This window comes from Macaca thibetana, chromosome 6 (genome assembly GCF_024542745.1).
Source record: "Macaca thibetana thibetana isolate TM-01 chromosome 6, ASM2454274v1, whole genome shotgun sequence".
Taxonomy (NCBI): domain Eukaryota; kingdom Metazoa; phylum Chordata; class Mammalia; order Primates; family Cercopithecidae; genus Macaca; species Macaca thibetana.
The window spans coordinates 137,137,979-137,156,274 of NC_065583.1; the positions used below are offsets into that span (position 1 = coordinate 137,137,979).

General features: G+C 40.8%; 2 protein-coding genes and 1 pseudogene across 6 annotated transcripts in view; 1 reads left to right on the plus strand and 2 right to left on the minus strand.

Annotated features, from left to right (window-relative positions):
• Nucleotides 1-16,042, minus strand: part of LMBRD2 (LMBR1 domain containing 2) — a 56,594-nt gene extending 40,552 nt beyond the window's left edge. Inside the window, exons 1-2 of one of the 2 annotated variants that reach the window (XM_050794507.1) lie at nucleotides 15,625-15,996; nucleotides 290-523 (exon numbers count right to left, since the gene is read on the minus strand). The gene's annotated coding sequence lies outside the window, so the exon portion shown is untranslated. Of the gene's footprint in view, nucleotides 1-289; nucleotides 524-15,624 lie in introns of both variants that reach the window. The other variant, XM_050794506.1, reaches the window with a different exon arrangement.
• Nucleotides 556-2,733, minus strand: LOC126957094 (mortality factor 4-like protein 2; annotated as a pseudogene). The gene is made up of 2 exons (XR_007726640.1): nucleotides 2,107-2,733; nucleotides 556-1,792 (listed from the first exon to the last, which is right to left on the minus strand). The product of XR_007726640.1 is annotated as a mortality factor 4-like protein 2 (transcript).
• A 15-nt stretch (nucleotides 16,043-16,057) lies between the features above and the next one.
• The window catches only part of SKP2 (S-phase kinase associated protein 2), a 31,929-nt gene continuing 29,690 nt past the window's right edge, over nucleotides 16,058-18,296 (plus strand). Inside the window, exons 1-2 of one of the 3 annotated variants that reach the window (XM_050794524.1) lie at nucleotides 16,058-16,342; nucleotides 16,842-17,113. In XM_050794524.1, the coding sequence (XP_050650481.1) occupies nucleotides 16,335-16,342; nucleotides 16,842-17,113 (280 nt within the window). In that variant the 5' untranslated portion in view covers nucleotides 16,058-16,334. Of the gene's footprint in view, nucleotides 16,343-16,841; nucleotides 17,114-17,252; nucleotides 17,282-18,296 lie in introns of those variants that run through there. The other 2 variants (XM_050794525.1, XM_050794527.1) reach the window with 2 other exon arrangements.

Consider the following 18,296-nt stretch of genomic DNA (forward strand, 5'->3'; position numbering starts at 1 on the left):
TTAATTTTATGATACAGTCATCAGCGAATAGTTTATCTGATATCTCTCTACTCAAAAAAGAGTATAGAGATTTAAAGTCTCTATTTTAAAATTTAAAAATTTGATCTCTCTATACTTAAAAAAATTTACTATCAAAGGCAATATGAACTTTTCACCTTTGTAAAATCAATGTTAGACTTTTGTTTACCTACATACTACAATATTCCAAGGAATTGATTAATATCCTAACATAGAGAATCAAGATTGTGATGCAACCCAACAAAATACAATAAGGGGCAGTGGCTCATACCTGTAATCCCAGCACTTTGGGAGGCCAAGGCAGGTGGATCACCTGAGGTCAGGAGTTCGAGACCAGCCTGGGCCAATATGGTGAAACCTCGTCTTTACTAAAAATACAAAAATTAGCCAGGCATGGTAACGGGTGCCTGTAATCCCAGCTACTCGGGAGGCTGAGGCAGGAGAATCGCTTGAACCTGGAAGGCGGAGGTTGCAGTGAGCTGATATCCTGCCATTGCACTCAAGCCTGCGCAACAAGAGCAAAACTCTGTCTCAAAAATAAATAAATAAATAAATAACAAAACAAGGGAGAACCAATAAAATACTTCAAATCAACAAACATCTTTAACTATTTAGAATAGAAAAGAAAGTTTCAGTACTTTAAAGCGTTAAATTTAAATTTATATACAAAATACTCCTACATGAAATATCACAAAAATCACATTTAACAATTTTCTTCACTATTTCTTTATATTGGTAAACAGATTCCATTTCAACTATCAATATTTTCATCTTTCTTTTTTTTTTGAAATTTAGAAACAAATTTTATTTAAGATCTGAAATACAATTTCTAAAATATCAACTTTTCCAGAAAACCGTGGCTACACAATAATGCATTGCCTCTATCATGTTAGAACGTGCATTAGTCTCAAACACAAAAACCATGAAACAAATCACCATCCTTCAACAATTTGAGCAAAGATAGAATGCTTAAGAACAACATAGATGGACTTGCAGAGGATGGGCTGTTTTACTTCAAGCACCATAAAAAAAAAAGAGCACAAATGCATGGGTTTTCAGGTATATACATTAAGTTGAACCTTTGGCACTAGGAATCAGGGCGTTTTGTCACATAGCATTAACACATATTAGAAAATTGTGTAGTGTCAAAGGGATAGGAACCACCAGCATTCAAGCAATGTTGTCAACTAGGCAATAAAATGTTCTACTGTTTCTTCTTTGTTCTAATTACTGCATACACTGGTAGCAACTTTGAAATGAGAAAAGGAGCTTATGCTCCTTTTATTTTCTGTTTAAAACAGAACAGAAAAAAAACTGAAACATAAGCGCTGTTATACATTAACGATTTTAAAGAACATCAATTTTACAAGAAAAAGACTAAGAACAAAAAGTGTTTACAGATACAGGACAAAAATGGTGAGCTGTCTGTAGACGCTCACAGGGCTTTGCGGTGGTACTCAGCAGAAGCCACTTTGTAATCACTGGCAGTAAAGAGAGATGCAGAATTCTTTGCCAGATATTTTAGGAAATCATGCAAATAGCCCAACAATAATGCAAGGCTTTTCTCATCAAGGGGCGTATAGGCCAACATTGCTCCAATTCTTACAAATAATCTCAGTAGGTGTGGGGCTCCATAAACCTGAGACATTGGAGCATCAGGGTGAGCCAAGAGGATTTCAGGATACTGGGGCCTCTCAAATTTGTAGAGCAGCTGAGTGCCCAACATCACATTGAAATATTCTTTTATTCCTGGGTTGGGCACGGTGGCTCACACCTGTAATCCCAGCACTTTGGGAGGCCGAGGAGGGTGGATCATGAGGTCAGGAGATTGAGACCATCCTGGCTAACACGTGAAACCCCGTCACTACTAAAAACACAAAAAAATTAGCTGGGCGTGGTGGTGGGCGCCTGTAGTCCCAGCTACTCAGGAGGCTGAGGCAGAAGAATGGCATGAACCCGGTAGGCGGAGCTTGCAGTGAGCCGAGATCGCACCACTGCACTCTGGCCTGGGCAACAGAGCAAGACACCGTCTCAAAACAAAAAAAAAAAAAAAAAAAAAAAAAAGAAATATTCTTTTATTCCTGCCACAACTTCATTAACTGCATATTCCTTATTATCAACATTTGCCTGTGACTTCTTGCAACTTGCATACTCCTCCAGAATTCCATCTACATTTTTCTTAGCAGGGAGTTGAAACAGCTGCTTCTGTCTGGTTACTAAGTCCCAGTCCTCAATAAGCCATAGTTTTAATTCTTCAGGAATCTTCACTTTAACCTCCATTCTATTCTTAAATGCCTCCTCACTTTCAACAGTCTGCCCAGGCCCTTTTCTTCCGAGGGGGCTGAGGTGCTTCGCTGGTACTGCCACCATCTTTGTTTCCAGGAGTCTTCTGTTTGTTCTTTCTGGTCTTCCTCATGGATCCTGAAGGGGGTTCTCTACAGAGCGACCCCCTCATCTTCCTGGGAGAGCTGGTTCAAGATTTTTCTGCTGTGGACCAGCGGTCTTCTTTCCCGAGGAGACCCCTCTCATCTTACTTCTCTGCATGTTGCTTCGAGTTTGTTTTCTGAAGTTCTCTTCTTCTGCAGATTGCTGTCCACGAGGTTAAGAATCCTGCTTTCTGGAATTCATTCAACCTTGTTTTTATTCCAACCAACAATCTTCCTTCTTTCCCTTCCAAGAACTCCTAGTGATTTCCCAGATGAAATCTTATAGATCTTCTGGGATGGTCTAGAAGGGTGAAGTGGGAGATACAACCCAAGATTCTGTAATCAGGGAAGGTTCTGCAATCAGGATCAGATCTCTTGATCCTCACTATACAGCAAACTTAGCTTTTCTGATGATGACCTGACACAAGAATTCAGATCTTCCCAGCAGCCGACGTGTGATCACTGCCATTCCTCCAACTGCCATGGTCTCATTTTTCTTAAATATCTAAAATTGAACTTCTTTCATCACTCTACTCTCTTATCTTGCTATATTTTCCTTCAGTGCATTTATCCATCTGACATAATGCACATTCTTTATATTTATTGTCTCTCCAAACCTTTCCCCTTACCCCAGATACTCTATGAGAGCAGAGACTTGACTACTTTATTCCATACTATATCCCAGTTATCTGATGTAGTATCTGGCATATAGTAATATCAAGAAATATTTGTTGAAAGAATAAAAAATACTGTGTAGTTTAGTACATACATTATTTTTCTATTACTGCCTACTTCAAAGGCAATGTAAAACTCTTGTAATGGTACACTGATTTAACAAATACTTATTACAACTCAAAAGGCTTAAAACACTGAACATTACCAAATACTACTCAAATTTTCAAATTTCATATTCTGTGAAAAACTTACACCACAACAATGTCAAATCTTATTTTTTAAAAAATAGAAAAGGTTTTGCCTTGTTGCCCAGGTTGGTCTTGAACTCCTGAGCTCAAGTGATCCGCCTGTCTCAGCTCCCAAAGTGCTGCAATTACAGGCATACGCTACAGCACCCAGCCAAATCTTATTTTTAAGCTAAGCATAGATTAAGTAGTTGGCTGAAAGCTCAACACAGAATGTGCTGATGACAAAACCATCTTTGAGATCTAGGGTTTTTTTTTCTTTAAAAAAACCCATTCGATGTGAGTTTAAATATAACATAATTAACTGAAAATCCTTTTATGACTTGAACTACACCTGAAATTGTCCACTGCAAGGAACATGGCAATGATAGGAAAAAAAGACTAAATATTAGAGATTACCAAAGAAAGGCTAAATAAAGTATGGCAGAGCCAAATGAGGTCATCTCATTGTAGTATAAGAAATGATGTTTGTCAGGTCCCAGAGCAAGATGGCCGAACAGGAATAGCTCCAGCCTCCAGCTCCCAGCGCGACCGACACAGAAGACGGGTGATTTCTGCATTTTCAACTGAGGTACCAAGTTCATCTCACTGGGGAGTGCCGGACAATTGGTGCTGGTCAGCTGATGCAGCCCAACCAGCAAGAGCTGAAGCAGGGCAAGGCATCGCCACACCAGAGAAGCACAAGGGGGAAGGGAATCCCTTTTCCTAGCCAAGGGAAACTGAGACAAACAACACCAGAAAATCAGGTAACTCCCACCCTAATACAGCGCTTTACCAAGGGTCTTAGCAAACGGCAAACCAGGAGATTATATCCCACACCTGGCCTGGAGGGTCGCACGCCCACGGAGCCTCCCTCATTGCTAGCACAGCAGTCTGAGATCTAACTGCAAGGTGGCAGCGAGGCTGGGTGAGGGGCGCCCGCCATTGCTGAGGCTTAAGTAGGTAAACAAAGCCACAGGGAAGCTCGGACTGGGTGGAGCCCACTGCAGCTCAAGGAGGCCTGCCTGCCTCTGTAGACTCCACCTCTGGGGACAGGGCATAGCTAAACAAAAAGCAGCAGAAACCTCTGCAGATGTAAATGACCTTGTCTGACAGTTTTGAAGAGAGCAGTGGGTCTCCCAGCATGGAGGTTGACTTCTGAGAATGGACAGACTGCATGCTCAAGTGGGTCCCAGACCCTTGAGTAACCTAACTGGGAGACATCCCCCACTAGGTGCAGACCGACACCTCACACCTCACAGGGCTGGGCGCACCTCTGAGACGAATTTCCAGAGCAAAAATCAGACAGCAACACTCGCTGTTCAGCAATATTCTATCTTCTGCAGCCTTCACTGCTGATACCCAGGCAAACAGGGTCTGGAGTGGACCTCAAGCAAACTCCAACAGACCTGAAGCTGAGGGTCCTGATTGTTAGAAGGAAAACTAACAAACAGAAAGGACACTCACACCAAAACCCCATCAGTACGTCACCAGCATCAAAGACCAAAGGCAGATAAAACCACAAAGATGGGGAAAAAGCAGGGCAGAAAAGCTGGAAATTCAAAAAATCAGAGGGCATCTCCCCCTCCAAAGGAACGCAGCTCATCGCCAGCAATGGGATCAAAGCTGGACGGAGAATGACTTTGATGAGATGAGAGAAGGCGGCTTCGGTCGATCAAACTTCTCAGAGCTAAAGGAGGAACTACGTACCCAGCGCAAAGAAACTAAAAATCTTGAAAAAAGAATGGAAGAATGGATAACTAGAATAATCAATGCAGAGAAGGCCATACACGAACTGATAGAGATGAAAACCATAACATGAGAATTACGTGACAAATGCACAAGCTTCAGTAACCGACTCGATCAACTGGAAGAAAGAGTATCAATGATTGAAGATCAAATGAATGAAAAGAAGCGAGAAGAGAAGTCTAGAGAAAAAAGAGGAAAAAGAAATGAACAAAGCCTCCAAGAAATATGGGATTATGTGAAAAGACCAAATCTACGTCTGATTGGGGTGCCTGAAAGTGAGGGGAAAATGGAACCAAGTTGGAAAACACTCTTCAGGATATCATCCAGGAGAACTTCCCCAACCTAGTAGGGATGGCCAACATTCAAATTCAGGAAATACAGAGAACGCCACAAAGATACTCCTCGAGAAGAGCAACTCCAAGATACATAATTGTCAGATTCACCAAGGTTGAAATGAAGGAAAAAATGTTAAGGGCAGCCAGAGAGAAAGGTCGGGTTACCCACAAAGGGAAGCCCATCAGACTAACAGCAGATATCTCAGCAGAAACTCTACAAGCCAGAAGAGAGTGGGGGCCAATATTCAACATTCTTAAAGAAAAGAATTTTCAACCCAGAATTTCATATCCAGCCAAACTAAGTTTCATAAGTGAAGGAGAAATAAAATCCTTTACACACAAGCAAATGCTTAGAGATTTTGTCACCACCAGGCCTGACTTACAAGAACTCCTGAAGGAAACACTAAACATGGAAAGGAACAACCGGTACTACCCATTGCAAAAACATGCCAAAATGTAAAGACCATCGAGGCTAGGAAGAAACTACATCAACTAACGAGCAAAATAACCAACTAATATCACAATGACAGGATCAAGTTTACACATAACAATATTAATCTTAAATGTAAATGGACTAAATGGTCCAATTAAAAGACACAGACTGGCAAATTGGATAAGAGTCAAGACCCATCAGTTTGCTGTATTCAGGAGACCCATCTCACATGCAGAGATGCACATAGGCTCAAAATAAAGGGATGGAGGAAGATCTAAGCAAATGGAGAACAAAAAAATCAGCGGTGGCAATCCTAGTCTCTGATAAAACAGACTTTAAACCATCAAAGATCAAAAGAGACAAAGAAGGCCATTACATAATGGTAAAGGGATCAATTCAACAGGAAGAGCTAACTATCCTAAATATATATGCACCCAATACAGGAGCACCCAGATTCATAAAGCAAGTCCTTAGAGACCCACAAAGAGAATTAGACTCCCATACAATAATAATGGGAGACTTCAATACCCCACTGTCAACATTAGACAGATCAACAAGATAGAAAGTTAACAAGGATATCCAGGAACTGAACTCAACTCTGCACCAAGCGGACTTAATAGACATCTACAGAATTCTCCACCCCCAATCAACAGAATATACATTCCTCTCAGCACCAAATCACACTTATTCCAAAATTGACCACATAATTAGAAGTAAAGCACTGCTCAGCAAATGTAAAAGAACAGAAATTATAATAACCTGTCTCTCAGACCACAGTGCAAAAACTAGAACTCAGGATTAAGAAACTCAATCAAAACCGCTCAACTACATGGAAACTGAATAATCTGCTCCTGAATGACTACTGGGTACATAACGAAATGAAGGCAGAAATAAAGATGTTCTTTGAAACTAATGAGAACAAAGATACAACATACCAGAATCTCTGGGACACATTTAAAGCAGTGTGTAGAGGGAAATTTATAGCACTAAATGCCCACAAGAGAAAGCTGGAAAGATCTAAAATTGACACCCTAACATCACAAGTAAAAGAACTAGAGAAGCAAGAGCAAACACATTCAAAAGTTAGCAGAAGGCAAGAAATAACTAAGATCAGAGCAGAACTGAAGGAGATAGAGACACAAAAAACCCTCCAAAAAATGAATCCAGGAGCTGGTTTTTTTGAAAAGATCAACAAAATTGATAGACTGCTAGCAAGACTAATAAAAAGAGAAAAGAATCAAATAGATGTAACAAAAAATGATAAAGGGGATATCACCACGATCCCACAGAAATACAAACTACCATCAGAGCATACTATAAACACCTCAACACAAATAAACTAGAAAACCTAGAAGAAATTGATAATTTCCTGGACACCTACACTCTCCCAAGACTAAAGCAGGAAGAAGTTGAATCCCTGAAAAGACCAATAGGAGGCTCTGAAATTGAGGCAATAATTAATAGCCTACCAATCAAAAAAAGTCCAAGAACAGACGGATTCAGAGTTGAATTCTACCAGAGGTACACGGAGGAGCTCGTACCATTCCTTCTGAAACTATCCCAATCAATAGAAAAAGAGGGAATCCTCCCTAACTCATTTTATGAGGCCAACATCATCCTGATACCAAAGCCTGGAAGAGATCCAACAAAAAAAGAGAATTTTAGACCAATATCCCTGATGAACATCTATGCAAAAATCCTCAATAAAATACTGGCAAACCGAATCCAGCAGCACATCAAAAAGCTTATCCATGATCAAGTGGGCTTCATCCCTGGGATACAAGGCTGGTTCAACATACGCAAATAAATAAACGTAATCCAGCATATAAACAGAATCAAAGACAAAAACCACATGATTATCTCAATAGATGCAGAAAAGGCCTTTGACAAAATTCAACAGCCCTTCATGCTAAAATCTCTCAATAAATTTGGTATTGATGGAACGTATCTCAAAATAATAAGAGCTATTTATGACAAACCCACAGCCAATATCATACTGAATGGGCAAAAACTGGAAGCATTCCCTTTGAAAACTGGCACAAGACAGGGATGCCCTCTCTCACCACTCCTATTCCACATAGTGTTGGAAGTTCTGGCCAGGGCAATCAGGCAAGAGAAAGAAATAAAGGGTATTCAGTTAGGAAAAGAGGAAGTCAAATTGTCCCTGTTTGCAGATGACATGATTGTATATTTAGAAAACCCCACTGTCTCAGCCCAAAATCTCCTTAAGCTGATAAGCAACTTCAGCAAAGTCTCAGGATACAAAATTAATGTGCAAAAATCACAAGCATTCTTATACACCAACAACAGACAAACAGAGAGCCAAATCATGAATGAACTCCCATTCACATTAGCTTCAAAGAGAATAAAATACCTAGAAATGCAATTTACAAGGGATGTAAAGGACCTCTTCAAGGAGAACTACAAACCACTGCTCAGTGAAATAAAAGAGGACACAAACAAATGGAAGAACATATCATGCTCATGGATAGGAAGAATCAATATTGTGAAAATGGCCATAGTGCCCAAGGTAATTTATAGATTCAATGCCATCCCCATCAATCTACCAATGACTTTCTTCACAGAATTGGAAAAAACTGCTTTAAAGTTCATATGGAACCAAAAAAGAGCCCGCATTGCCAAGACAATCCTAAGTCAAAAGAACAAAGCTGGAGGCATCACGTTACCTGACTTCAAACTACACTACAAGGCTACAGTAACCAAAACAGCATGGTACTGGTACCAAAACAGAGATATAGATCAGTGGAACAGAACAGAGCCCTCAGAAATGATACCACACACATCTACAGCCATCTGATCTTTGACAAACCTGAGAAAAACAAGAAATGGGGAAATGATTCCCTATATAATAAATGGTGCTGGGAAAATTGGCTAGCCATAAGTAGAAAGCTGAAACTGGATCATTTCCTTACTCCTTATACGAAAATTAATTCAAGATGGATTAGAGACTTAAATGTTAGACCTATTATCATAAAAACCCTAGAAGAAAACTTAGGTAATACCATTCAGGACATAGGCATGGGCAAGGACTTCATCTCTAAAACACCAAAAGCAACGGCAACAAAAGCCAAAATTGACAAATGGGATCTAATTAAACTAAAGAGCTTCTGCACAGCAAAAGAAACTACCAACAGAGTGAACAGGCAACCTACAGAATGGGAGAAAATTTTTGCAATCTACTCATCTGACAAACAGCTAATATCCAGAACCTACAAAGAACTCAAACAAATTTACAAGAAAAAAACAAACAACCCCATCAAAAAGTGGGCAAAGGATATAAACAGACATTTCTCAAAAGAAGACATTCACACAGCCAACAGACAGATGAAAAAATGCTCGTCATCACTGGCCATCAGAGAAATGCAAATCAAAACAACAATGAGATACCATCTCACACCAGTTAGAATGGCAATCACTAAAAAGTCAGGAAACAACAGGTGCTGGAGAGGATGTGGAGAAACAGGAACAGTTTTACACTGTTGGTGGGATTGTAAACTAGTTCAACCATTGTGGAAAACAGTATGGTGATTCCTCAAGGATCTAGAGCTACAAATACCATATGATTCAGCCATCCCATTACTGGGTATATACCCAAAGGATTATAAATGATGCTGCTATAAAGACACATACTCATGTATGTTTACTGTGGCACTATTCACAATAGCTAAGACTTGGAATCAACCCAAATGTCCATCAGTGACAGACTGGATTAAGAAAATGTGGCACATATAAACCATGGAATACTATGCAGCCATAAAAAAGGATGAGTTTGTGACCTTTGTAGGGACATGGATGCAGCTGGAAACCATCATTCTCAGCAAACTATCGCAAGAACAGAAAACCAAACACCGCTTGTTCTCACTCATAGGTGGGAAATGAGCAATGAGATCACTTGGACACGGGAAGGGGAACATCACACACGGGGGTCTATTGTGGGGAGGGGGGAGGGGGGAGGGATGGCATTGGGAGTTATACCTGATGTAAATGACGAGTTGATGGGTGCAGCACACCAACATGGCACAAGTATACATATGTAACAAACCTGCACGTTGTGCACATGTACCCTAGAACTTAAAGTATAATTAAAAAAAAAAAAAGAAATTACGTTTGTTAAGATTATTTAATAACATCAGAAAATTATCCTAACAGCAATTGAAAATTTGGCACATATTTTTATGTAAACATAAAAAAGAGTAAGGTAACAATGAAATATATTAAATCATCAACAGTCTTCAGGTGGTAAGATTATGGGCATAATAAGCAAACAACAGAATCAGTTTTAAACCTGACACTAGCTATTAATGTTTTTACTATGGCACTCAATTTTTCAGTCTGATTCATAGTCAGCACTTTAAAGGGTTGTAGAGGAATAAATAGAATTATGGGTCCTTTATTCTAGTAATAAATGATTTGGTTATATACCTTCGGGTTAGTATCCTACCACTGCTGTAACAAATTACTACAAACTTAGTGAGTTTAAACAACATCCATTTATTAATATCTTATAGCTTCTATAGGTCAGAAGTTCAAACACAGCATAGTTCAACTTAGTTCTCTGCTTAGGGGCACACAAGTTTAAAATCAAGGTGTCAGCAAGTTTGCAATCTCAGTCAGGCTACTGGCAGGGTCTCACACTGTCGTCCAGGCTGGAGGGCAGTGGCACAATCATGGCTCAACATAACCTTGAGCTCCTGGGCTCAATTGATCCTCCCACCTCAGCTTCCAGATAACTAGGACTACAGGTGCACACCACCATACCTGGCTAATTTAAAAAAATTTTTTTTTTTTTTTAGAGACAGGGTCTTGCTATGTTGCCCAGGCTGGACTCAAATGCCTGGCCTCAAGTGATCCTCTCACTTTGGCCTCCCAAAGCACTGAGATTATAGGTATGATCCACCTAGCCAAGCCAAAACTCAGTTATTCATGGTTAAAGGACTGAGATCCTTGTTCCCCTGCAAGCTGACAGCTGGCATTTAACCTTAGCTCTAGAGGCCTCTCCCCAGTCTTTGCATGTGGCTCTGCATATCTTTTAAAATTGTATATATTTAAAATGCACAACAGTGATGTTTTGATATATTTTACATACACAGTGAAATAATCATCATCGTCAAATTAACGTATCTATCTCCTCACACACTTCTCTCTCTCTCTGCGTGTGTGTGTGTGTGTGTATGTGTGTCTGTGTGTCTGTGGTCCTGAATATTTTAGAAGCAGCAATGGCTTGTCAAATTCTCCTCATGCTTGAAATCTGTTTTTCAGGGCTCATCTTATTACACTGGGCCTGTCTGAATAATTTCATCATTTTTACTGGTTCCAGAGATTAGAGCATAGACATTATTAGGGGTTTATTATTCTGTTTACCATACCATCTATTTCTGTTCAGGCTGAACTATATTGCCTTCTTATGACACAGGTTAGGACCGGGAATCCCATGAAATTGGAGATAAAAGTTGGGGTTTTCCTAACTTGAGAAAATAATAGTTTTAAAGTCCATATCTTTAACCTTGTACCAACATTCAAGTGATGAGTTGCAAGGTTTAGGGAAGAAGGAGAAGAAAGGAGATGATAATGATGATGATGATACTAAAATGGGGAGGCAAATGAAAATTCAGTTCCACGTGATTAAGCACCACAGTAGCAAAACTTAATTATACTTGAAATCAAAATGCCAATTCATTAAAACTAACAGATTTTAGTGCCCGATGTGTGGGCATATTGTACCCTTCAAAATACCAGTTCTGAAAGTCTTAAACATTTAAAATCCAATTCAATCTTTTCCCAATCATCAAAATATTATTAAATATTACTTTCAAATGCCTTTATAATGGTTTCACAATTAGCATGTTAATGTTAATGACTTGAAGTACTGTTTCCTGAGTACTTTATGGCTGATAAAAGTTTTTCAGGCCAAATATCCTTTGATGGAACTTTAGAGGTTAAGCTAATTATGTAATTTGAAGAATTCCAAATGTTTTGAGAGAGAGAGAGAGAATGGGTACCAAGTGATCAGAACACAAACAAAACACTGAAAACAATTTTGTCAAAACCAAAGATTCTCAAACTGAATGAAAAATTTCTGACTGGAACCTAATGATTCATCAGACTCAAATACTGTTAACTTAAATATCTGAGTCTGATGAATCATTAGGTTCCAACTGGAAATTTTATCTAACTTCACATATCTGTATTTTTACTCAGATATGTGCAAAATAATAAAAACTAGGAGACAACTCAAAAATCCTAATTATGAAAAATCAAAAGAACCAGAATTAGAAGTGAATGATTAAGTCAACAAATTTCTACCAATGATCAAAATTTAAATCTTCAAAACATAATCGTTATTCACATATTTAAAGATTTCAGGTATGAGAGAGTTCAGTTTTGGACACAGGCTACTGCAAGAGACTATTACTCCCACTCGAAAAAAAAAAAAAACAAAAAACCGTCACAATATTTTTTAAAGGTACCTAAGAGCTGAGTTGGCGAACCAACCAGGTAACCTGAATTCCAAAATGTGACAAGCCCCTGAGGACAGTGGCATACATACCAACTGCTTTACCTTTTGCAAGGCATGAAGAGAAGAGGTAGTAATCATGTAAGCATATAAGAAAAAAGAACTAAAATTTTACTGAATTCTTAAAGATTTCATATATAGAAATTGCAAGACATTTTGATAGAGAATAATCTGTAAAGTCCTTCCTAATAATAATTTAAAATAATGAATAGCTAACATTTAGCATGTGTTCACGAAATTTTAAGCATTGTATTAACATTAGTACCTATCATGCTTTATCAAATTAGACCTCACAACCTAGTAAGAAAGGGCTGTTCGTTTCCTTGCTTAACAGAAAAAACAGCACAGAGAGGTTAAGTAACTTGTTCAAGTTAACAGAGCTGGTGAATGGTAAAGCTGGGACTCAAAGAGAGGCATCTTCACTACAGAGCCTGGATCATAATTACATGTCTCTTCTCTAATCTAGACACAGTTTCTTAATGCAATTTAAATTGTTAATTAATGATTTATTTTGTTCAGTCTTCACAGGGAACAAATTAGAACATTCTCCTGTTTCTTTTAGATATATCAAGACAGAATGCTAAGTCATGTTTAATACAGAATTTAACACAAACTTTTTACCGTACAGATTATACTACCATTACTTGATTTAAGGGTAATATATGACTGTACTCTACATGGGAAAAGTGGAAAACAGAGTAAATTTGAATCCGTTTGTTCTTGCCCCATCTGCCTATCTTAGAGCATTAAATTGCAATGAATTAAAGATCTACTTAGTTCCAAGCATCATTCATTCATTTAGCAAATATTTACTGAACCCCTACTATTTGCTGAGCTCTGTTCAAGGGGCTGGGGATACAAAAATCCAAGCAAAGTCCCTGACCTTAAAAGGTCTAGTGGGAAGAAACAGGCAATTAAAAAAAAAAAAAAAATAGGGGGTGATAAGGGCTATGTAAACAGGTAGCTGCCACCACTACAGAGAATATCAGTTCTGGAAAAAATTATTCACGATTAGTTTGGCTACACGTAACAGAAAAGTCCAATATACCTGAGACTTACACAATGCAGAATTTATTTCTCATGTAAAAGAAGTCTTGAGATAGGTGGTTATGGTAAGTTATCAGATTATCAGAGGCCCAGGCCCCTTCTCTCTAGTCCACATCCTCAGCAGGTGGCTTTAATCCTTATGTTCCAGGACAGATGCTGGAACTTCAGGAATCCTATCATCATCTAGACAGCAGGATGGAGAAACAAAGAAGGGTGGGCCTTCTTCCTTTTAAAGAGATGTAAGAAATGGCTGGGCACAGTGGCTCATGTCTGTAATCCCAGCACTTTGGGAGGCTGAGGTGGGCGGATCATCTGAGGTCGGGAGTTCAAGACCAGCCTGATCAACATGGAGAAACCCCCTCTCCACTAAAAATACAAAATGAGTCGGGCGTGGTGGCGCATGTCTGTAATCCCAGCTACTCAGGAAGGCTGAGACAGGAGAATCACTTGAACCCGGGAGGCGGAGGTTGCGGTGAGCCGAGGTTGCGCCATTGCACTCCAGCCTGGGCAACAAGAGTGAAACTTCATCTCAAAAAATAAAAATAAAAATAACATCAATCAGAAAAAACAAGATACATCAGTAGCAATCACAATACAGTTCTTTATGACCAGATAGCAACCTCTATGTACCTACTAAACTCGTCTTCAATGGATACAATTCCTTATGTTAAAAAGAATCTAATGTACCAATTTAAACTTGCATTTATTATGTTAAGGCAATAGTTATGATTAGAAGGAATGCAAAAAAAAAAATTATTCCCATATTAGGAAGATGAAGTATTTCTGTTACCGGGGCAAACTATTAAACTGATTTTCAAAACTGACAGGCTCTCCCTGAAGTCCTAGAGAGGATCTTGTGTTCACTAATTCAGCTGTTGCAAGTATTCTAGTTCCCCAGGTAACTCCTAGTAAAACCAAGACTGAACAAAGCTATTTCTCATCTTTAAATTTAGAATCATCTCATCGATTCCTATCTATGAGATCTATGTCTGAAGTGGGCTCTCCCAATTATTTTACATCTCAAAACTGTTTATTCTCATTATGGCATCTTAAATATTTTTGTTTATTCTTTCTCCTCCATTAGCTTACAGGCTCTCTCTGTTTTGTTCCCTTTCCTGAAGGAAATTATAATTTTTTGTGTCAAAAATATTTTCTCCTACGAGTTGCAATCTTAAGGGCAAGGATGTAGCTTCAAAGGAAGGCAAATGCTTTCTCCTTAGCCAAAGTAACATAAAGGTCACTTTTTGTAAAACATCAGGATATTGAATTTTAAAATGTTTTCCATACAACATTAGTTTAATGAACAGCTCAGCCTAGTATTCTGCACCTAGTTCCAATCAAAACCAAGTTGTGAACAGATCCCTTCTTTACACCAATCTCACCTTTCAAGAACAAGCTAAAAGTTCATTAATTCCTTCCTCAAGAGGCAGTTACTTTTTCAAGCTAAGGAACAAGCTAAAGAACAAGCACATACCTGGGCAAGGGAAGTTTAATTTCACTATAGAGTAAATCATTTTTTCAAGGAAACCAGAGGGCGTGTCATACAGCATCACTGAATATTCTAATATGAGATGAAGCTGTTATGCTTCCTTATGAACTTTATAAATCTTCATTTTTATGAAGCTTAGAATTCATCCCCCTTCCCTCTTCCACTGTTTTCCCGGGGTCACAGTTGTAGTATAGTTTGCCCAATGGATTTCGCATGGTCATTGTACCTGGAATATGTCACGCTCTCTACTCCAACCGCCCCCAAACTCTTCTCAGCAGAGATAGGCTTAAAGCAGCTTGCTTTTAGGCGGCGACGCAAACACACGTAGCCAGTTGAGCGACAGCAAGCAACCAAATGGCTTTGCTGGAGGCCCCCTGCGTTGCACGGGTAAAGCCCGTTGCAAAATACAGTCCTTTCATTTATTCCTCTGTTACTATTTATGAGACTTGTCAAGGCTGCAAGGGCATGCGCAGCCTTCCCACCACACAGGACCCGCTGGGGTCTCCGGCTCCCCTAAAATTAAACCACTGTCTTTCGTTCCGACTCATGTTTAGCTGTTGTGCGTATTTTACAGATAAAGGAGGGATCCTGTCCACAGACCCAATTCTAAGGGCCGCCTTCTCCCCCACGGAGGAAGAAGCTTCCTGGCAAAAGGACGAACAGGTGCGACGCCCGCATTTCGCAGCCTCTCACCTGGCCAGCGGGCTGGGCTACTGTCCCCACTCAGCAGCTAGGGACGTGGGCCCCGCGGCGGCGGCCACTTGGGGTCTGCCGGGTCCCCTCTCTTTCCGCCTGCGCTCGGCCTCGGACCCCACACTCAAAAGCGCCTCACGCGTTCCGCCTTAGGCTCACTGTCCGATCTCGCCAGACAGCGTCTGGATGGGACGGGGAAGCGGCGGCCGTCACAGCTGTTCAGGTTCTGGGATCCACGCTCAGAGACGACAGCGCTGGTGATCACCAGAAGGCCTGCCGGCTCCCGGGAAAGAAAAATCCGTCCACAGTCCAGCGGCTGACATTTCCCAGTCAGCCGTAGCACCGCCCGCTTCCGCCTCCCCGCCTACCCCATGGGCCGACCAGTCCCGCTCCCGCGGGGGGTTGTGGGTATCTGGAAGGCGGGTAAAGCTGCAAGGGAAGGAAGTTAGGGCGAGCCCGTCGGACTACGAAACGGGACGGAAACTACAATTCCCAGCAGGCCGTGGGGCCTCAGAGTGCGGCCGCGAAGCAAAGCGGGCTGTAGAGTCTTGCGCGCGCGGTGGGGATGGAACGTTGCTAGACTTAGCGGGTCTGGCTCCTGGGGGTCCGAGCAGCACGCTCGGAGCCGCCGCGCGCCAAATCGGGAATCCGGGAGGCGAGCAGCTCTGCAATTAATGCACGTATTTTAAACTCCCGAGCCTGCGGACGCTATGCACAGGTAAACGGATTCAAAAAGGGAAGAGCATGAATGGACCCTCTTAATAATTCTTTTAGGCCGCGAATATCGCTACTGGCTAATATTGTTAGTAATGCTGTTAAGTGAATGGTTGCTTAGCCCCTTCTTGGGGAAAGTGAATGGATGAATGCCTTAGTGCGGGGATCAGCGTGCGGTTTTATCTGGCTTCCTTAATTGGGCTTTTCTGCCACCGTTTTCAATCAGTGTATGATTGCCCTGTCTCTCTCCTTGTCTGTTCCCTCCGCTGGGAGAAATTCTTGAGGCCTTCTGCAGGATCGTAAGTCAAAGAGCCTTCTCGATTTGTTCTTTTCATTTCTTCATTTTCTTGGTAACTCTCCGCGGGCACGTAAAAAAATGCGATTGTGTTAGCTGCTGTGAAGGTTTTCCACAATACATAAACTGCAGCTTCTTTAATGCCTTCCTTGGAATTATTTATGGGTGTGTTTTCGAAAGGAACCGGGGGTATTGTGCACTTCTGCAGGAAGCACCTTCAGGAGATTCCAGACCTGAGTAGCAACGTTGCCACCAGCTTCACGTGGGGATGGGATTCCAGCAAGACTTCTGAACTGCTGTCAGGCATGGGGGTCTCCGCCCTGGAGAAAGAGGAGCCCGACAGTGAGAACATCCCCCAGGAACTATTCTCAAACCTGGGCCACCCGGAGAGCCCCCCACGGAAACGGCTGAAGAGCAAAGGGAGTGAAAAAGACTTTGTGATTGTCCGCAGGCCTAAGCTAAATCGAGAGAACTTTCCAGGTAAGGATATGAGGGTAAAAATGTAAGTTATGCAAAGGGTGGATTTAGCTATGTTGTTGGGAAACCTTTGTTCAGGGATCTTTACCATGGGTTCCTTTTAAGATTGCCTAATTCTGAAGCTGTTTTTTCAACACAATAGGGCAAGTCGTCAAGTATGCAGGAATCTTGGTAGGTATATATGTGTGTGTGTATGTGTGTATATATATGTGTGTGTGTGTGTGTGTGTGCGTTCTGGTGCATAATCACCCTGAAAATTTTAACCCATGAGAAGACATTCCTGCCTTTTTCCTTAGAAGGGAATCTGTCTTCCTAAAGGCCAGCTCGGTGCCACCAATTAATAGAAACATAAAGCAGTGGTCTTCTTGTAGGATTCTTTTGCTTTGTACCCCTGAGTGAGCTTTTTGTCTTAATCACTTAAGTTATTTATCAGTGGACTGCTGAAGTGAACGATCACCTAAGTGGGGGAGAATTATCTCCCCAGGCCCACTCCCACTCCCATATTATCTTCTCTGGTGTGTTCTGTCTCCATTACTGCTGACACTATCTGTTTAATCACCCAACCCAAAAACCTGAGAGTCAGTCCGATTCCCACCGCCCCCAACATCCACTCATTCATTGCATCTTTCTCTTTTCTCTGGTAACTATTTCTCAAGTTCTTATCTTCTCTTGCCTCAACTATTGGAGCAGATTCATAATTCCAACCTTCTCCCCAGATCTATCCCCTAGAACTAGAATGGATTGACTGAAAAACTATTTCTTCCCTCCTTAATAGCTCCCCATCCCCTAGTTTCTCAAGCAGGTGAATGAGTGCCTCCCAGAGTGAACCAGAACCCTGGAGTATGCAAAAGCCATAGGGTAAATAAGGCATTGACCTGGGGTTATCAGTTTTTCTTACTAGTAAGCTATTTAAAACAGTAATGCAGCAAATATTTGCTGAGCACATACCATGTGCTAGGCAGTGTTCCAGGTGCTGGAGATACACCAGTGGGCACAACATAAACATTTCTGCTCTCAGGGAGCATCCATTCTAGTGAGAGAAAACAATAAACAGAATAACTATTTTTATATAATATGTTAGAAGGTGATAAGTGCTATGGCTAAAAACAAAAATGGAACAAGCCAAGAGGGAATGCAGGTCCTGGGGTGGGAAGATAGAGTGCACTTTTAAACCAGGTATTGAGGG